Source organism: Phlebotomus argentipes, unplaced genomic scaffold (genome assembly GCF_947086385.1).
Source record: "Phlebotomus argentipes unplaced genomic scaffold, Phlebotomus argentipes genome assembly contig_42, whole genome shotgun sequence".
Classification (NCBI taxonomy): Eukaryota; Metazoa; Arthropoda; class Insecta; order Diptera; family Psychodidae; genus Phlebotomus; species Phlebotomus argentipes.
This window is the reverse complement of record NW_026776171.1, coordinates 1,350,388-1,370,519: the sequence shown is the minus strand read 5'-3', so window position 1 is coordinate 1,370,519 and position 20,132 is coordinate 1,350,388. Positions and strand designations below refer to the sequence as shown.

At 42.0% G+C, this 20,132-nt stretch overlaps 2 protein-coding genes across 2 annotated transcripts; one reads left to right on the top strand and one right to left on the bottom strand.

Moving 5' to 3' along the window:
• Window positions 1-5,907: 5,907 nt before the first annotated feature.
• On the bottom strand, window positions 5,908-10,569 carry LOC132257206 (mannosyl-oligosaccharide alpha-1,2-mannosidase IA). Its single transcript, XM_059754017.1, has 6 exons — window positions 9,946-10,569; window positions 8,283-8,501; window positions 8,020-8,199; window positions 7,736-7,949; window positions 6,600-7,225; window positions 5,908-6,515 (listed from the first exon to the last, which is right to left on the bottom strand). Exons 1-6 carry the CDS (start codon window positions 10,465-10,467, stop codon window positions 6,375-6,377), a joined length of 1,902 nt encoding a protein of 633 aa, XP_059610000.1. The 5' UTR covers window positions 10,468-10,569; the 3' UTR covers window positions 5,908-6,374.
• Window positions 10,570-12,482: 1,913 nt separating this feature from the next.
• On the top strand, window positions 12,483-19,555 carry LOC132257157 (chorion peroxidase). The gene is made up of 7 exons (XM_059753944.1): window positions 12,483-12,581; window positions 13,956-14,344; window positions 15,286-15,812; window positions 16,165-16,742; window positions 17,464-17,742; window positions 17,807-17,906; window positions 18,528-19,555. Coding segments are annotated over exons 1-7 (1,923 nt in total). The 5' UTR covers window positions 12,483-12,579; the 3' UTR covers window positions 18,576-19,555.
• Window positions 19,556-20,132: the final 577 nt, after the last annotated feature.

The following is a 20,132-nucleotide window of genomic DNA, read 5'->3' as shown; positions in this document are numbered from 1 at the left end:
TGAAACACCGCAGTGACTTCAATGCTAAGCTCAATAGACTTGGCAGTTATTTAACATCGCAATAATGGGATCCATTAAATTTGGTCTCTAAAAGTGTATCACGCTGCGCGGCAATTGCCGTGAGTGTCTTTCTTTTTTTCTGACCTCTCGCGATTGCCTTTTTTTCTCTGGCCGCGCGCGCGCGCTTCTTCGGCGATTGCAAATGGACCAATTTGGTTTGGTGAGAGATTACAAAAAAAAACCACTTTCACCTTGAACTTTGCGATGCAAAAGAGCGAAAAAGCCACTCTTCTCTGGACACAGCGCAAAATGCAAAAACCCGAGCGACTTTCTTCACCACGCGCGTGAAAAGGCGGAATTATAACCAATTTCTTGATCCAAATCTCATGGCGTACATTGGAAATGTCAGCAAGAGATCTATTTTTTTCCGCCGCTGACCAGCACAAAAAACTGCACAGGAGCACCTCTTTTTTCTTGACTGGTCAATTAAGAGTTTTGTGATAGAAATTTTTGACATTTTCAAGGAGGCAAAAAATTAATGATGCTTTTCAACATGATATTCACTTTCAGAATTCTCACTGTTCTCTTGGCCACACTGCTGCAGACGCAGGCGCAGTTCTTTCCCTATCACAATGAAGTCTCGGATCGATGTGCTCTCCTCCTCACAGGACCGCCAAGATCATCTGCCTATGACTACAACTTCAATCTGCTGCGAGGAACGCCTGTGTAAGTGAAAATCACGAGATTGTCTCGAAATTTTTATCAACTTCAGTATAAAATTCAATCAAGGTTAGATTAATTCAATTCACCTCAGCATAATAAAGATATATCAAAAATCTCCATGGCATTTTCGACCAAACGCTGGTGGCTTGAGAGGAACGCCCGGAGCTATTAATATTCACAAAAATCTCATTGATTTTCAATGAATGCACTCGTTATCTCTTTTCCGTCTTTGATACTTTTTTCCTCACCTCTAAAGCATTTCCGCGAATTTTTGCCAAAGCTGAGAGACACCTTTTTCCCCTATTTTTTTTCATCTCTGCTTGTGCAACAACCCTTTATCTGCCTCTCAAATCTACACGCCATGCAACACTTTGCGACATTGCGCGCCTCGTAAATGGCGCTGCACAAGAACACTTTTTCTCACAATTTTCGAGTTCAATGTTAAAGTGTGACGCCTGGTGTGCACTGATTAGTTTCAGAGCGTAAATGGGTGTTAAGTGCAAATTGATCTGGGTTAAATAATTAGTGGACATGTGAGTTGATTACTCAATCGCCGCGCAAGAGAGACCAAACAATTTTGTCTGATGGTCATTACGTAAAAAAGGCCGGTCGCAGGCCTTCCCATTGTGTATCTCCAGCATCTCTTCAGCTTCATGTCTCGCTCTACTCGGTGGCTTAATTGTGTCGCAGACATCCCAGCCATCATGTGGAGTACGTTTTCGCGCACAGACTCGCCACGCCGCAGTTAGAAAGTATATAAAAAGAGCTTTTTCCTTATGCGCGAATCTCTCTGATGGTGTTGTGAAATTGAAAACTGAGGAATGTCCAAAGTTATTTAAAGACATTTTCACTTCCTGACGCGCGACCAAGAGGATGGCCATCATTGGGCAACAATCGCGCGTTTACCAAATTTGAATCACATTCCAATGGGATTTTGTAATAAAGTGTATTAGATAAATTGTGGCATATTTTCAATATTTTCAATGGGGGAAAACATCCGAAAACAATGTTGCAATGCCATGTCTTCGTGACAGCACGCAAAATGTGCTCTTGTCTCTCAATCCTCCTCACGTGCCTCTTGATCAGGAATCTTTAACCGCACATCTGCATCCCCAGCGAACCAATGGGAAGATAACAAACGTTTTCTCTTCATTTTCAGCATCTTTAAGATTCCTACAATTTTTTCCACCTTTTTCCGTGAGGATTTTCAAAAAATTTTGAGGTTATTAGGTTAGAAAATCAATGTTTCGTAAAATTCTGTATTTTTGTGTCAATTTTCTTACCATTTTTGACATAAACGAAAGAAAAATAAAGTTTCTATTCTATTTATAAAGAAAAATTGGCTGAAATCGCTGTTTTTATACATTTTTCCAGTCATAACCTCAAATAATACCGAGAAATTTTTAAGCATTTGCTAATGAAACCAAAATGGCGCAAAAACTGTTTCTTTAGACATAATTTTGTCACTAAATTTGTCCTAAATTAATCGCATAACCAAGAAAATCAAGGATTTATAATTTTAAAATACCACGCAATCTGTACACCGCATCAGACCACAACATTTCCCCCTTGAAGCGAGCTTTAGAGTGCAATAAATGAGCGATGAATGTTGCAAAGCTGTTGCCAGAAAATCAATTTGGAAATTGAGGCCCTTTGGGTGTGATTCTGTGAATTCCCCATGAATTACAACAGCAACCTTGTCGCATTGAAACTTATTGCATATTTATTTGCCTCATTGACCTTTGATGCCCTGCAACGCGCGTGCATTTTTCGGCATACAAATGGATTAAATGGTAGAAATATTACATGAAGAGATTTGCGGATTGATCGCAATTTTTTCCGGTTTGCAAATAGTTTTCTCCCATATTCATGTATAATGCAAATCTGGAATGACTAAAGAGCCTCAATTAATTCCCCCTGTGGTGAGGACAAGTGGCTGGGAAGTCTACCGGAACACACCAGCTGAGGTAATTCAGCTGTTCAGTAGCAAATTGTGCAATACTCGAGAGATTCGCCTGCAACAATCTTCGCTGCCTTCGCTGTGGGAAGTGCAAACAACTCGTATTTGTGGCAAAATTGATCGTGAGAAGAAAACGATTAGCGCAGTGTGTCTCTCTGGATTTCTCGAGGCTGTTGTTGTTGAGATGGGATCAGCGGAGACTTTCATGCTCCAAATGGTCGGAAGTACGTCAAGCATGAAGAGAAGCATGTGGTTGAACAGGCAAACGTGATGTATTGGCTGATTGTCTTTTGGGCAAATGCAAAAAGGAAGGACGCTCTCTCGCGCCATTTAGTGCCATTTTCGCACACACAGTGGACATGTGAATTAATTAGATCAACCGCGCGATATTGAGTCTCTCTTGTACTTCCCAATTGTTTGTCTATCTCTATTTATTTGTCTCGTACTCCCAATCAATTTGAACGGGCATTTTATTATAAGTCTTGTAGCACACAAGAGAGAAACACCTCTCGCGATGAAATGGAAAACTTTCACTGATCGTTTGGATTGGACGGGTGTTGTTTTATATGCGCACACATTGCAGGCGAAAGAAAAAAGAAGCCAAACGAGGTGATGATCAATTTTGAGGGCGATCGTATTGTTGTCTGAGTGGTAAAAAAATGCACAAAAGTGCAGTCTTGAGTGCATATTAATCGCGACATGGTCAAGGAGAAGCTTCATTGAGACACTTTCTTTCTTCACCAGAGTTCCTTACACTGTGGGTCAGACGTGTATCACATACGATGCCATCAATGCCGCCTATGTTGACGCCAGGAAGAGAATACGTGAGTAATTTCACAAGTCTAAGAATGATAATAGTCAACTCAACATTGCGGTGGTGGAAATTTGTGTTGCAGGACAGCATTATCGTAAATTTTTCGTGATAGGAAAATGCTGGTAAAATATGAATTATTAATGCAGAATTTTGCCTACAGTCTTTCAACTACTTTACAGTCTCTCCGCACTATCGATTTATGTGCAATAAATTGCTTGTAATTGTACTTAAATTTATTACAGTGTATTTCATACCTTTTTTTTCTCCTACTCCCCGCGTTACACTTATCAGAGAGACATTTTTCAAGTCACAGAGCTTGAATGATGTTTCTTTTTTCAATGCTGTTTTTTTTTCTATATAAACTTTCTTAAGCGACGACGCGTGCTTGAAATTTCAAATGAGTTCCTGGAAGCCAATAAAGTGTCGCGCTGTACAAAAGACTTCTTTTTAATTTCTTAAATGCTCCAAATAATTCACCTGCAGTGTCACTTTCAATCGTGTGACTTCTCTTCTCCTCTCCAATTGCCTGTGTTGTGTCTTTACATGGTAGAGAAAGATGATTTTTACATCTTTAATGCGTAATCTAATGAAAATCATATGTTCTAGAGACTTGTAGACTATCTTCTGCCCTTTCTAAAACACTATTAATTTTGAAAATCCGTTGGAAAACAGCGTTGTTATGAATATTTTAAGAATAAAATGCATAAGAAGACAGTTAACCATATTCAAAAGACTTTGTCAAAACACCTTATAAAACGCGTAAAGACGTGGTATAAGACAAATGATATGTTCTAAAGAGTTGTAGGCTAATAAGTCAGCTTTCCAAATCGCCATTGCTTTTGAAAATATGTCGAAAAATGGCACTTCTATCAGTGTTTTTATTAAAAAGTGCATATAAAGTCTGTTCTGGCATTTCTAGCCATAAATGTTAAATTATACCATCTTGCGACCATTTGTCAACTTTGATATGTTCTAGAGAATTGTAGGCGATGAAATTAGCTTTCCAAAACTGTGCCACTTACTGCGATTGTCGAAGCAGAACGTCTCAAATTGACACTTTGTTAAGATTGTGATTCCTCAAATTCTTTGCTGGAAATATCATTTGTAAAGAAAAGCATTTTATTACTGTATATGAAAGAATTGTCGAGGTTAAAATGTAATTAATCCAACCAACACTGCTCATGCCATCGGAGAGGAAAGAGAAGAGAGTGATGAGATTGGCAAAAGAAGTCGCTGGAAGTGACTGAAAGTGAAGAAAGATTACATTCTCCTTTTCCGCGGAAATGCATTCACTGAAGTGTGTGTCTGATATCATTTAATTCTAGACGTGTCGCAGCCCAAAGGTGACTGGAAGCCGGAAGATATTGCCACAGTTGGAGAATTACTTCTGGATATGTCCATTCAATTGGCTCGCACGTAAGTAAAACATACTCAAATCACTCCCACAATTGGCGCTCTCGTGCGAGAAATTCTCTCCCGCGCTTTATATGAAAAATCATGCAACAATTATTCCAGTGTCACACACAATCTTGGCAACAATGCCAAACATGCTCCGCAATGTCCAACATCACACGCAATCTTGAGGCTGGCGGTGAAATATCTTGACTTTTATGAATGAATTTTGCACTCCTTTTTGCCCACAACGAAATTCCCTCCCATTGTTTGCTAATTGAAAACGCCGCGAGTCTCCCAATTGCGAATTTATGATGAGCTGCAGTGCGCGTCTCTTGTGGCCAATCTTGGGCGCTTGATGAATTGAAAAATCATCGTGAGCATCTTGCAATGCTTGTGCGCCATTGTGAAATTGGCCAGGGTGAATAATTAGAATGCAATTTATCATGCTCTGGACCTGCAAAAAAAAACACAGCCAAGCGACAAAGAAAGATGTTGATTTGATCTTTGAGGTCTTCTCGTTGGGTGGATTTTGCCGTGCAATTGCATAACAACTTCTCTCCACTTGTTGCATGATGTGGAATTAATTGAATACACTAAAGACCCGGCGCGGGTTAAGAGGAGGAACAGTGGCACATCTTTCTTCTCCATTTACTGCTTTAATTTCTTGCGAATTTATGACGAGATTACAGATCAACTTCTCATAGCAATTTAGCCCCGCGAAAATCATAAATCTGAGCTGCAATTTTGCCATTTAGCCGAAGATTTTCCCGATAGATTTCTGTTTTGATATGACTTGCAATTACAAACCATAAATCATTAACCCAGCGAAAGAGACGCTCAAGATGCGTCAATTGATTGTTCAATTCTCTTTCTCTTCCTCACTTTTGTGCTGCTGAATTTTGCAATCATAATAGTGAAAACACAGATTCCATTCACTCATTTTCCATCCTACTTTTAATCATCATCATTTGGAGAGATAGAGAAAAATTGCGCCAATTCATCAACACTTGCCAAATACTCTCTAGGATATTATTTATTCATGCTTAATATACAGAATCTCGTGACTTGTCCTACATTAATGCTATTTAAGGGTGCAGTGAAGAAATACAAATGTTTTTTTTTATTATCTTTATCTATAACAACAACTTTTGCTATGTCAATTTTAATTTATATCCACGTTCAATTATCACCTCGCGATACCACTTCACAACGTAAAATTTCTATTAGTCAATTTGCCTAAATCCTTTGGCACATTTTATACTATAACTGTACATATGCAATTATGTTTTATACTTTCTTCTCTTCATCTTGTCAAATATCCTTTTTTTCTTTTCAATATACGCCACATATTTTCGGTGTGTGAAACATGCAATAAGTTCTCGACAAACGTTTTTCTTAGAGGAATAGGCATGATAATTCCAAAAAAGAGTCGAAGCTCATCATAATTAATTTAGGGTTACAATAGTGGTGTTATTATGGTAATTATTGTTGAGTAGGTGTCGTCATAGGAGCTGCTCTGTACAGTGAATTGATCCCCTTGATGGGCAGCGGATGGGCTTCCGTGTTGAACACCCACTCATCAAGTGGAATGAATGAGTCATCGGAAAATAGTAAATAGAGATACTGCAAAAGATAGACACGAAGCACAACATCAATATAGAATTCTACTTCTCATGAAAGAAACACACTCAAACTCTCGCCCCTTACTTTAAGCGTCTCCGCAAGGAAGAAACTCTGCTGCACATCATCCTTCTGTGGCTCCTCCATGTAGACATTCTTCACCCCTGAATATCCATTTGGAGTTCGGCAGTGCTTCTCCAGCGCCTGTACAGCTTCCCATCCCCAATCCCGATACTTTTGCTGATGCGTCAAGCGCCACATGACGAAGTAACTCTCAAAAGTCTCCGGCCGTAGAATATAGTACTTCTCTGATGTCTTCAGTGCCTTGGCTTCGGCCGCTTCGCTGAATCTAAACGATTCCGGACCCAATTTCGTCTGTGTCCGTATATAACTCTCATGGCAAGTATTTGTCAGTCCATGGGCAATTTCCATATACTTTGTCGACCACTCATTGGACAGTGTTTGTGACCCAAGGCCAAAGAGTCCTCCAGCGAAGCACGCCAAGTGATCCATTTTATGCTCCAATCGATCAAACTTCATATCCGACACATAAATCAAGCCATTCGGGCTCGTTCTAACCATATGCTCAATGATTGGCGGCATCGCCTCGTCAAACATGACACGCGCTTCCTGATCCTCACGACCAGATTGTATCCATGCTTTCAGCAGATACTCAAAGTAGCTGTCGCCTAAGGCACCCAGGGACATGTGATCTGGAAGAGAGCAACGCGTGATAATCCCCATTGGCGCACACTTATGTGTAAATCAACGCCATATTCTCACAAATTCACCTCCTTTCGAATGGATGCGAAAATATAGTGCAATTTTATCAATTATTATTGAATATCTATCAATCAAAGCACCGCTAAGCTCGCAAATAATGTGAATTCTCACACAAAACTTAATGTTTCTCTTCAAATTGCCTATAAACTGAGAAGAAAATCAGTAAATCGCGTGGAAAATCATGTTAAAAGTGAAGAAATTTGCGTGAAAATGTTCTTTAGGAGGAACAAAAATACTTTTACGGCAAGTTAACATGAGAAAATAACCACGAAAAGCATGAAAAATGCTGAAACTTTGAATTTTCTACATAGAATATGCAGAAATTTATTCTGTGTTATTTTCCATCCCTTCTTCGCCCATTTCAAAGGCGGTGAATGAGAATGCCATTGCTGAATTGTACGGTTAAAGCCAGATAAGTAAGTAAATTGACTGAAACTTACATTGTCCCCACTTTCCAGTCTTCGGATTGAGATAGTTGGGATACAATCCTTTGGGCTTCTCCAGCTCCCTGAGTACTTGACGCACATTCTGCACGCGCTCGCGATAAATCGGATTCCCCGTGATGTCACTCAAGTATGCAAACTCAAGATGAAGTGTCCCAAATTCTGACAAGATACTGCTTCCGCCGCTCGCCCAGCCATAATTCTTGCTCACCTGGAAGACAAACGGACGCGCGTGAAGAGGAGAATTTCTCACCACCCCTTCGATATAATCATTGACATACCCCAGTCTTAAGATTCACCAGCGCCAGAGGAATGCCCGTGGGTGTCTGGAAGGCTGGCAACAGCTTGTCAGCCACATGAACCGCCTTATCCCTGAACAGCGGATCCCCCGTGAGGGCATAGCAGGTCAATAATCCGCCCACGAAGCGAATATTCGTCTCAAATACTGAAATATCAACAGACTACCAACGCAAAAAAATACCACACATTAGCTCATCACTCTTTCCCCCCCTTGAAAATACAATACAACGGCATTTAAACTCACGACATTGTCAAAGGAGAATCGCCGCCTCAGCCACTCCCTGCCCTCCTCGAACTCCTCCTCAAGTCCCATAATGTACAGTGTGTCCAGGCCATCAATGATGGTGGCGCCGAAGTCAAAAGCCCCAAAAACACTGCCCGTGTGCGCTCGCTTCGATATCGGTCGCAATTCATTCTTCCCCCATGCAAATTGCTTGTAATTGTTCCACGCGAGAAGCATCATCTGGAAAATTGGAAAATGATTTACAACTCAAGCGCATCCGGCTTAATTACAGCGCTTTTAAATTAAATGCTTCCACAGCCAATAATATTTATACATATAGTAGCTCCAATTGCTGTGCATTAAATAAAACCCTCTGGAGCTGAGAGAATTCGTGGATTAAGTCAATTGATTTCCTAGAAATTCGACGCATTTTTTGACCTACACACAATCAACCAATTATACGCAGTGAATAGTGGAATTTGTGACACTTTATTGCAGAATTTTACTTATTAACTCTTTAATAACCTTATCATAAGGCCTTATCTTATCTTCAGGACTCATTATTAACGCTAAAATTAGATGAATTCCGAGTAACACAGTGTTAGAGACTGCTTTAACGACACTATCTTTGAGAAAACTCATTAGAAGACGTCGTTCATCACTTAATTCGTGCTGAAATGCACCCAAAAGAGACTCTCTGTATATTTTGCATAATTGTGAACAAGTTGAGAGTTAGGAATCTACACTGAATTCACTGAATTGGCGATGGAAATTAGTAGAGAAATGTGAAACTTTCAGAAAAATCTTCTTAATTTATGCAAATTCATCAATACACCTTTCCAATTCTCTTTGTGCAATTTATAATGGATTATAAGTGATATTTCTACTTTTGCCATTGATATAGCAATAAAAAAAAATTATTAGAAAGAAGACTTTTTAAGCAGTTTATGATTTAAAATCAAAACTACAAATTTCAAATTCTTTCGGGGTCACAGAATTTGATATTTCGTGAATTTTGGTTCTTTTCGCTTTGAAGTTATCGACACTTATCGATACAAATTCTTACTTTTTAACATCAAATTATGGGAATTCTTTGGGAAAGTAGTTAAAATCGACTTTCTAAGGGCTAAATAATCCATATCAGTCCTATTTTCCTCTAAAATTGTGTTAAAAAAAAGGAAATTGCACGCAATTTGTGTCGATAAGTGTCGGTAAATGTCGATAACTTCAATCACTTCAGCGCAGTGGGAAAACTCCCTTAGTTTCCAACTAAGGGAAAATTATTATAAGCAAGGAAATGCTTCTTGTTCACTTTGTTAAGGAATTCTTTACCCAAAACATCCTTAAGACATAAAAACAAGAAAGATTTCTAAAATAATATCAGAAAATACAGCAATTTTGCAGTCGCTAAAGGGTTAACACCACTCAAATTCCTCCCTTATAAATATTTGTGACATTCTTCAGACATCTGCCCAGGATTTAGTGCTTCCCGGATTTGTTTTCCAGAGTTACAAAGTAGCTTTTCATTCACCTTTCCACTCGGTGCACATGAAAAGTGTCTCAATTCCGCGCGATTTGCATTTTATCAGTGAGAAATAACCCGCACTGCTTCCGTGGTCGGGTCACTTAACTCGTCAACGAGTGTATAGGAGAAGATATAGACGAAAATACGTGGCGATTTTACCTGTTTCACTTTTTCCCTCTTTTCCCGGATCGATGAGTCGCTGTCTTGGCCGCTGTCGGGCCCGAATTTCAGCGTTGTCGTCACGGTTTTGTCCTCGTCGACGCCCCCGGAGAGGGGCCCCTCCTGCTGCACCCCATCGCCCAGAGACTTGTCCAGTGGCGGAGCCTTTTGCACCTCAGGGCGGTCGATTATGTCACCGATTTCGCCCTGAATCTTCGCCTGAAGCTTCTCCCTGTCATCGAGGAGATGTGGGTCAACGCCACCGTCACCCCTGAAGCCCTGCTGGGCGACGGGTGGGGCGGGTATGAAGATCTCTGGGCCGGCCTTCTGCAGCTGCTTGTACACACTGAACACACGATTGGAACTGAAGTTGTCCGGGAGGAAGAAGAGTCCGCAGAAGCACACCAAACAGAACGTGAGCAGGACCAAGATGACCAGCAATCTTTCACTGTTTCGGAACAATTTTCGCTGGAAGAGTGACGTTGCTGGCGTTGTGGTGGACCTCGAGTAGGTGGGAAGCATGGTTGAATAAGTTATATTACATTTTTTCACACGATACTTGGTAAAATTCTAATTGATAACTCGCGAACTCCGATTTTCACGTCCACTCGATGTGCAATGTCAATTCGCAACTGGCATGATAGCGTGCGTGGCAAAACTTTCCGTTCTGCGCCGCCGCGGCGCTGCCCATCGATGGCGGGAAGAATATGAATAAAAAACGTGTTCTGACAAACGGTATTCTCGCGCGGCTATCGCACAAAGAACGTGAAATGAGAGGAGAACGCTGGAGTGTTGTGGCTTTTGTACAGCAGCGAAAGCCAGGGTGTGGAGTATTCCGCTGTGTGCTCCACTTCACCAATGAGTGGCGCGAATATTCACTGCGTTTTGGCGACCGCGAAGACAAAGAGTCACTGTTCGGGCTGTTCTGTATGGATGCAGAAGAGAAATGTGCGTTACTTTGCTGGCATTCTGGATGGACATTCTGATTGGGAATGAAAGTAATTTGTAGGTAAATCAATCAGCGTTGAAGATGTCTTTTTCAGGCTCATTCTCAGCTTTATGCGGTGAAAAATTGCTCCAATTCATCACCTTGGGTATTTTAGCCGTGGAATTTATGGCAGGAGTGAGTGCTTTTCACAATATCTCGTTAGTCTGAAGGCTCGCCAGTCTTTCTCTTTGGGTGGATTTTGCCTCGTGCCAACGAGTAAATCATATGTGAGCTCCTGACATGCTCAAAGACATAAGATTGACTGTACTTGTCGCACCAGCTTCTTATGCAAATTTGTCTTTATTAATTTGAAGCAAATTATCCATGTCACAGATCAGTGATTATGCACGGTTTGCCTCCAATGAATACAAGTAGCTCACCGATTTTCATTGCAAATCTAATGGATCGCCGATGAATTTGCAATTTCGTGCCAATGCGCGCGCGGACTTTTGCCTCCGAATGCCAATTGCAAAAATTCTGCGCATTGTTGGACTTTCACTCCAGATTCACCGGGGCGCATTTTCACGTGTCTTAGCGAGATTTCATCCACAGCGCCATTTATCCAATTATCAATTCGAGATGCTGCCCGAGACAGGCGCTAAGAGTGGTGAAGATTTGAGGATTTATTCATGGTCTTATTGTGACTCTCAGCATATCAATATTTATGCTGCTGCACATGCAGTTTATCGCCACGAGGGCTTTAGGCCGCCTTTTCCCAATCAGAGTGGCGATTGGCGCAGATGAGAGATAAGATCGCCGCCAAGTTGTGCAATTAGCTGGTCACTAAGTGCAATTTTTACTGTCAAATTTGAGGGAGAGCGCAGCATAAATTAGATCTGGCGACTGGAATTACTTAAATGGAGATTTACGACTGCAAAATTACACACTTTTTCAGCCCAGAATCCAACATTACAGAGTGACATTAATGGAATTCGTGGTGGGAATTATGAATTCCACGTAAAATCTCTGGGCAAAATCTCCCTTATCATCCACCGTACAGCAACTCACGTGAGTGCGCGCGAAAGAGTGCGATTTTCATTAGAAACTCTGGGGCATTTCTTCGTGTTGGGTATCAAGATTGGGAACTGGATGCAATATTTAAACGCATGAAGCCGCGCGATCCAGTTCCAACCGCGTTTGCCAGTAAATAACATTTTAATTATGCAGTCAGCGCGTGAGAGACAAAAAAAAAACAGAGATGAGGAAAAATTCTCGTGCGACTTTCCGCCGATAGAAGAGAAGCCGCGCAGACTTCTTGGCATCTCCTTCTTGGGTGCTTTTGCCACAGAGAGTCTCTCTCGAGAGTCTCACAGATTGTTGGAGGTGAAAATGCGCGCGGCATTTGAATGGGGGAGAAGAGAATTTGCGCGTGTTTGGAAAGTTTGTGACGCGAGTGCAAAAAAGAAATTCCCATGCAAAAAAAAATAAAAATCGCGCGCACTTCATCTGGGCGGAAATGTGCAAACGAGAGTGAGAAAAGGTCATTGGAGCCATTTGTTCCAATCTCAAATTACTTTCCCTCTCGCGCAATTTCCGACAAAAGGCGCCCAAAAGATGGAAAAACTCGCGTGATACTGCCGTGTTTGTTTTGGCGGAATAATTAACACACTCACGGAGACGATTATGTGACTTTTTACCACACTTGAATGTGAGTCAAGAGTGTCAAGAGCATCTCCGAATCCACTTGCATTATTTAAACTACAGTAAATTGTGTAAAATTCATAAGGAAAAATAATTAATAAATTATTAGTGATTTGTTGATTTATGGATGAATTCCCATTAAAACAGAGGAATGTTAAGGATGTGCTGTATGAGATTAAAACAGTCTTTAGTACTCTTAATCACACAATCTTTATAGAGACGATTGTGTTAAAAATTCCATCAAATTTAGTACTGAATTAAAAGAGATTTGCAATTCTGGTTTATTTATTCATGAATTTGTTACTTTAAAACGATTTTCATATTCTTTTCCAAAAGATATCAAATGGCATTCAATGCAGTCAATTTCAGTACAATTTAATGAATTATTTACTTAACTAATTCGCTCTTTACAGCTTTATATATGCCATAACATTATAGTCTGAGAAATTATATTATTACAATGTTGCAGACGTAATTTTATGGTCATTCGACCCAAATTGTGGCAAAATGTGGGAAAATAATAAATGTCTCACTGCTCAAGCTTCGCTCTTGAGCTCCATAAAAGCCAACACAACAAGTAATTTCAATAAAGATAATCTCATAGGTAGCATAAATCCACCCAATAAACAATTGACTTTCGCTCTAAAGTTTTTACTGGAAATTGTTAATAGATAGACGGAAAAGTTTCGTCATCCCCTGTTGATGATCCTCTCACTGGTTTTGTCATCTCTTTTGTGTGTGTGTTTTTCTTCGCCAATTTGTCGCGAAATTGCGTCGCGATCTTTGTACAAGAATGCGCGGCAATTTGGAGATGCGTACAAATAACGACTATTTGATACATTGTTGCGATTTGTTCGGAGCCCATTAGGCAAAAAAGTGAGAGTTTCCCCCTCGACATTCATTACAATTTCTTCTCGTCTCAAACACATCATTTTCAATTTAATACCGTAATTGTCCTACGCGTCACGTGGACTTGCGGTGTCAGCGGCAATTAGCTCGGCGCGGAGGCACGAAAAAAAGCACATGCGCCAAGCCAATTGACGCGAGATGATGACCATCGCGCGATGGGGACAAAAATGAGCATTGAGATGAGGTAATTTATGGGTGTTATTACAAGAAGTGATCTGAGGAGAGAGATATTTTCTCAGGCGCGATCAATTTTCTCTCGCCTTTTCATCAGAAATGAAGTGGTGGAACTGCGCTCTCATATCAAGTGTCTGAATCGGCAATTTGCCCCCTTTTTATCCGCCACCTCGACACTTAATTGAGCCGTTTTGCTATTTGCATGTTTTGTCTGCGGGATGATGCAACAGATCTCCGCGTGAGGAATTCCAAATTGCCCACGTGCCGCATTCTCAGCATTCTTTGCCTCTCTCCGCAGGTACGGACTCTCCTATGAGGACATCGAGAAGGGCTTGCCGCACATCGACACGTCCAAGACGCTCGTGCGCGACGTCTGTCCGCCCTTCCTGTCCGGCGTGGAGTGTCGTCCGGGCAAGTATCGGCGCTTCGACGGGCTGTGCAACAATCTGGACAATCCCACGTGGGGTGCCGCCAACACACCCTTCCAGCGCCTCGTGGGGCCCCTCTATTCGGACGGCATCAACGCGCCCAGGATCAGCGTGACGGGACACGAGCTGCCCTACTCGCGCGTCGTGTCCAGAACCATGCATCCGGACGACGGCTTCCACGATCACGCCGGCACGGTGATGGTGATCGCTTGGGGACAATTCATGGATCATGATTTCACACTCACGGCCACACCACTGGGTGAGTTGAGTAACTTCCTGAGCCGCGCTTTCAGGCCGCGCGCGCTCAATGGGATTATTTATGACGCGATCGCATTCGATCGAGCGCGAGATCATGGTCGGAGATGAGGCGCTTTTCTCCCCGGAAGTGAGGGAGTATTTTGTGATTTATCGACTGGATTTGTGCGCTTTTTTTATCACCCAAACAATGACCAAAAAGAAAAAAAAATCATTAATCTGACTCAAGCTATTAAGACGTTCTGTAAGTGACTTTGTCATTATGGGGCTTTTGTGGAATTTTCTTGGGTGATTATAAAATTTTTCAACTCACCAGACGTGCGTTAAGTAAACTGGAAGAATTTTCTTTATCGGGAAATTTCCATAACATGTTCATGAATCGCTTCATTCTAATATTTCGCAAGATCTAATTAGTGTTTTATCCACTTTTATTTAATACTGATAATTAACTATGAATATATCCCGTGGAAATGACTGGCAATTTGCGCGCTTGACTGTTTGATGAAACGTCTCTGGACAAAATATTGCGGTGCTGAAAATATTGTTCCTGCATCTTGACACTATAATTGCCCTTTCAGGTTTTCATGCCTCCTCTCAATATAATAATACCGAAATGTCTCTATTAATGCGCTCCTTGAGAAACCCATTTGCCATCAGTAATACTTGCTCTGTGTGTGTGTCTGTCTTTTTTCTCAATCGAGCGCACTCTCGAGAAATTAGAGAGCAATTTTCCCGCGCGAATGTTGTGGCTCTCGCAATAAAAGACTTGGGGGTATTTTATCATCCAGTGTCGCGCAATGATGCAAATCCCACGGAGGGTTAATCGTTGGCCATTGCGTTAGGCATTCTTGCATATACAATTTCCAATTGATTTACTCTCGCGTGCTGGCGAGTGAAATTCAGCTGTGTTGCGACATTCACGAAATTTGCATTCATCGCCATCAGATCCGATCAATCGCAATGATCCCGAGGAGTGCTGCAAGCGACCGCCGCACCTCAAGCATCCCTACTGCAATGAGATCCGCGTCCCCGACGACGACTACTTCTACCGTCTGTTCAACGTGAAGTGCATCGACTTCGTCCGGGGCTTCCCGTCGCCCAGACCAGGATGCAGACTGGGCTCCAGGCAGCAATTCAACACGCTTACCGGCGTCATTGACGGCAACACAGTTTACGGCGTAACGGAGAAGTTTGCCAGGAAATTGCGAGCAGGATTTGGCGGGCTGATGCGCATGAATCCGGTGTTTGCCGAGTACGGACTGAAGGACATGCTGCCGCTGAAGCTGGACATCCCGGACGAGGGATGCACGAGGCCCAACAAGAGCATGTTCTGCTTCGAGGCCGGAGAGATTCGAGTCAATGAGCAGCTCGTCCTCACCTGCATGCACACTCTCATGGCCAGGCAGCACAACAAGCTCGCCACGGAATTGGCTCAGATCAATCCTCACTGGGACGACGAGACACTTTTCCAGGTGAGTTAGGCGAGAGCCAAGGGGGAGATATTGTGGTCAGAAGAGGTTTTGAAGACTAAATAACATCTTATTTCTTGAATTGTGAATTTTCATTCAATGAAAATCGCGATTTTAGTGCTAAAATTAAACATAACCTCAAAATTTCCACTCAACAATAGCGTAATTTCAATATTATGCAATATTATTCAGAAATCATATCTAAAAGATATCAAAAAGTGCAATGAAAAACATAAAATCTTAAAATAATGTCTGAAAACCTCAGTTATTAAGTTGTGAGTTAGATTCTAGTTAGATTTTGGTCATTTTTCAGTCGTATAACCATTTTCATGATTTCTATTCATCTCTTCTCCAGGAATCGCGACGCATCAATATCGCCATCATCCAGCACATCACTTTCAATGAGTTCCTGCCGATTCTGCTGGGCAAGGAGGTGATGGAGAAGTTCGGTTTGGTGCTGGAGAAGGAGGGCTATTGGGATGGCTATGATAATCACATCAATCCGGCCATCATTGACGCCTTCGCGGCTGCCGCCTTCCGCTTCGGTCACTCTTTGCTGCCCACAGCCGTCGAGCGCTGGTCCAAGGCGCACAAGTTCATCGCCTCGAAGCGTCTGTCCGACCTCATTCGTCGTCCCTACGATCTGTACCGCGCCGGAGTGTTTGACGAGTACTTCATGGGACTGATGAATCAGGTGGCGCAGGCGATGGACGACTCCATCACGCAGGAGGTGACGAATCATCTGTTCAAGAAGGAGGGCAATCGCTTCGGCATGGATCTGGTGTCGTTCAACATGCAGCGCGGCAGGGAATTCGGACTGCCCGGATATATGGAGTTCAGGAAGTTCTGTGGCCTGCCGACGTCCCACACGTGGGAGGAGATGTTCGGCTCGATGCCCAATGACACAATTCGCCGATACGAGAGCATTTTCCAGTGAGTATTAGGAGCTGTGATAGTTATCATTGATCGTGTTCAGTTTCTATTTAATAAGATATAGTAATTTATCACATCAATATCAATATTATAATCACATTTATTTCATTATTAACCAGCACTTAATGGGCCATAGAGGGAAAATCAATCATTCTGGCGCGCTAATCATCACCATTAAGTTTAATTAAGTACTCAAGTTGATGATCTTTTTTGTGCGCTGCCACGAAGAGGAATTTACAAATTGACACCACATTAATGGGAATATTTATAATGCAATCTCCTGGCACACTGTAAATAATAATGAGAGTGTGATCAGTGATCCTCAACTTGTGCTCTCCCCCTTGGCATTTTCTCAAGCCCCAGAGAAATTCATACACTCTCAAAATGATCAATTTTCTTCAATTGTGAAACATTGTTTCACGTGAATTGGCGAATGAGACAGAAATTGGCTGAAAAGTCGTTGATCTTTCGTGTGATCTCTCCCTGGCGCACACAGATTGCCATCATTAAGCAATGCACCCATGAGATCATGTGTCACCACAAATCCTCCGCGATCATTTATCATTTTTGCGGTTGGATTCATTGAGTAACACGGAGGATCAGCGCGTGATCAATGATACATTCTGGCCCATTGTTCTCGTGTTGATTTCACATGGCAAATTCCCTCCATTTATCGCACTTCACACCTGACCCACCGCCGATGTCTTTTGTCGTCAATTAGGCATCCTGCTGACATTGATTTATGGTCCGGCGGCGTCTCCGAGAGATCACTGCCTGGCTCCATGCTCGGGCCCACCTTCGCTTGCGTCATCGCCACACAGCTGAGCTACTTGCGGCGCGGCGACCGCTTCTGGTACGAATTGCCAAATCAGCCGTCGTCCTTCACGCCGGAGCAACTGCAGGAGATCAGGAAGATCAAGCTGTCGCGCCTGATCTGCGACAACACCGATCTCATCGACACCATCCAGATCTACCCAATGGTTCTGCCTGACCATGAGATGTGAGCTCACCAGCGCAATCATCTCCTCTGCAACGGTTTTAACCTTGTTCTTGTACTCTTGCAGAAACCCCCGAGTGCCATGCAAGAGTGGAATTATTCCATCAATCGACCTGACCAAGTGGGCAGACTATGGACATTCATCAGACTACTCACCTCATCAATATGTAAGACAAATGCTCTCTTTACCCGCAAGAATTGTTGCGGAATTTGATTGATTGTCTTTCCTTTGCGCCTTTCTTTGCCCAATGCCTCTGAAAATGATGGATTTGCTCTCGCAGAAACTTTTACTTTTCGTTTTTCACTCAAAAACTGTATGATAAATACAACGTCAGGAAAGATAAATTAATATTTTTCACTTCTACAACTGAAACATAAGTTTTAATTTGGTTTTTCTAAAGAATCCACTTGAAAATCTTCTTTTTGGGTATTTTTCCGGCCCTAACCTCAAAAATATCATGAAAAAAACCATTTAATTGTGCAAAATTAGTTTTTTTGATTTAATAACAGACTCAAAATGGCCGATTTTAGATCTAAACCCGGCCAGAAAGTTTTCTAATTGACATATTCTAAGTTTTTAATATTATTTTTGAGGTTATGTCAGATTTTAGCACGATTTGCAATATTTTTGTCTGAAAGATGAGAAGACAATGTTTTTGGAGCCTAGAAAGGCATTAAGAAGGACTTTTCTTTAGCTGTAATTTAGATGAAACGTCCATTTAGACGATTGAGCCATAATATCTCCCCCTTGATTGGTCTGATTTTAACAAATGTGTTTGTCTTTGCAGCAATATTTCAATGAGCTTCACGATACCGTGGTAAGCTTCAAGAAGTAAAACCCATAGCACGATCCAACCCAGCACAGAGACACACAAAATGTATAAAGAGAAAGGCCCGGTGCACCAAATTCTGTACAAAACTCCCCCAGTTTTGCCCTGAGGAATTGTGGTTGAGCGGATTTGATGGCGTTGTGATTGGGTTCTTTTTGGCGTTTGAGGGCACCAAAAATGGGCAACGGAGCTTCCATGTGAAGTGCGATTTCCCTGTAAATTCCACGGAGATTTTCCCCCCCAAAATCCTTTTTCATTTAATTTTATAGACATTCACTCATTCGACAGTTAATGCATTTTTTTTTGTAATTATTTATTTCTCCTATTATTTCTTCATTTTGCCATTTTTTTACGTCTCTTTTTGATTTAACTGATAAAAAGAAGTAGCATTTATGGAATGACAATTTGTGGGTGGTGTAAAGTAGATTTTCTTTTTTCGATAATTGACACCCTTTAGATTTGTAGTTTTACGCATTTTCCTTTCACACTGTTTCTTCCTTTTTTTTCCTTTTGTACAGAAAGTTTATGTATTTTTTACACTATGTAGTTGGAGTTAATTTTTTCAGCATGCGAAATCACCCTTCTTTCTTCCTATAAACTTTCCTCCATTATGTTTGAGACATGAAAAAATCCCCTGTATAAATGTATTATTTGTCCAAATGTACATGAAAGATTTTGTAAATATAAATAAATGTGAGAGAAGTGAGTAAATTTCGCCCGCAGAGTAGCTAAGATAAATGGGAAATCTTTCAATTTAGCCATTCTATGCCAACAATTACCTGAGTTTCAAGCGGAAGAAGCGCAGCGCCGACATGGAGGGTGATGAGTATCACCTGTACACTGTCTACGGCCCACCCAGTGTCCGGAACAGCACGAGGAGCAAGCCTGGGCGGCGGAAGAAGGTGTCCAGCACCATCACAGAGGCGCCCAAGGAGGCGCTCGAGGCGGCGGAGCTCGCCAATGATGAGTTCTTCTTCAGGAACATGCGACGACCACCGAAGAAGGACAAGAGGATCCGCGATCAGGTGGAGGTGTTCAGCGAGGGCGCCCAGGAGGACAAGACGGATGAGGATCCGGGCAAGATTGAGGCGAATTCCAAGGAATCCGTTGGGGATTTCTTCAAGAATGCCGACAAGGGCTTCATGGCGGAGTTCGAGAAGCACTTCCACCACAACAGCCGCCTGCTGGAGGCCCAACACGAGGACTCCTCGCCCGAGGAGGACGCCAAGAAGTGGGTGGATGAGGTGAGGAGTCGCGACATCATCACAGACTTCAGTGATCGCATCAACAAGAGGATAAATCAGCGTCACGCCAGGCAGAAATTTCCCAAATATCAATCATCAAATTTCACTCATTTGTAAGAAAGTGATCCGCTCATCAATAAATTGGCAAAGACTTTTGTGTCCCAGGAGAAAAGCTTCTTCTTCTTTTTTTCTGATACTGATTAACTGCGGCCAATGCTGCACAAAACATGGTTATTTATTGCATATACAACAACATAAAAAATCTCACGGTACAGGTAAAGAGTAAATAATACCAACAAAGAGCGATGTGTCGGCAAAA

Coding starts and splice junctions, on each gene's coding strand:
- LOC132257206 (XM_059754017.1), bottom strand. CDS start 10,467: ATGCTTCCCACCTACTCGAGGTCCACCACAACGCCAGCAACGTCACTC. Junction 8,502..9,945: donor AGAGGGAAAAAGTGAAACAG/GTAAAATCGCCA, acceptor CCAATTTTCCAG/ATGATGCTTCTCGCGTGGAA. Junction 7,226..7,735: donor GACTGGAAAGTGGGGACAAT/GTAAGTTTCAGT, acceptor GCTCTCTTCCAG/ATCACATGTCCCTGGGTGCC.
- LOC132257157 (XM_059753944.1), top strand. Junction 16,743..17,463: donor CGATACGAGAGCATTTTCCA/GTGAGTATTAGG, acceptor GTCGTCAATTAG/GCATCCTGCTGACATTGATT. Junction 17,907..18,527: donor ACTACTCACCTCATCAATAT/GTAAGACAAATG, acceptor TTGTCTTTGCAG/CAATATTTCAATGAGCTTCA.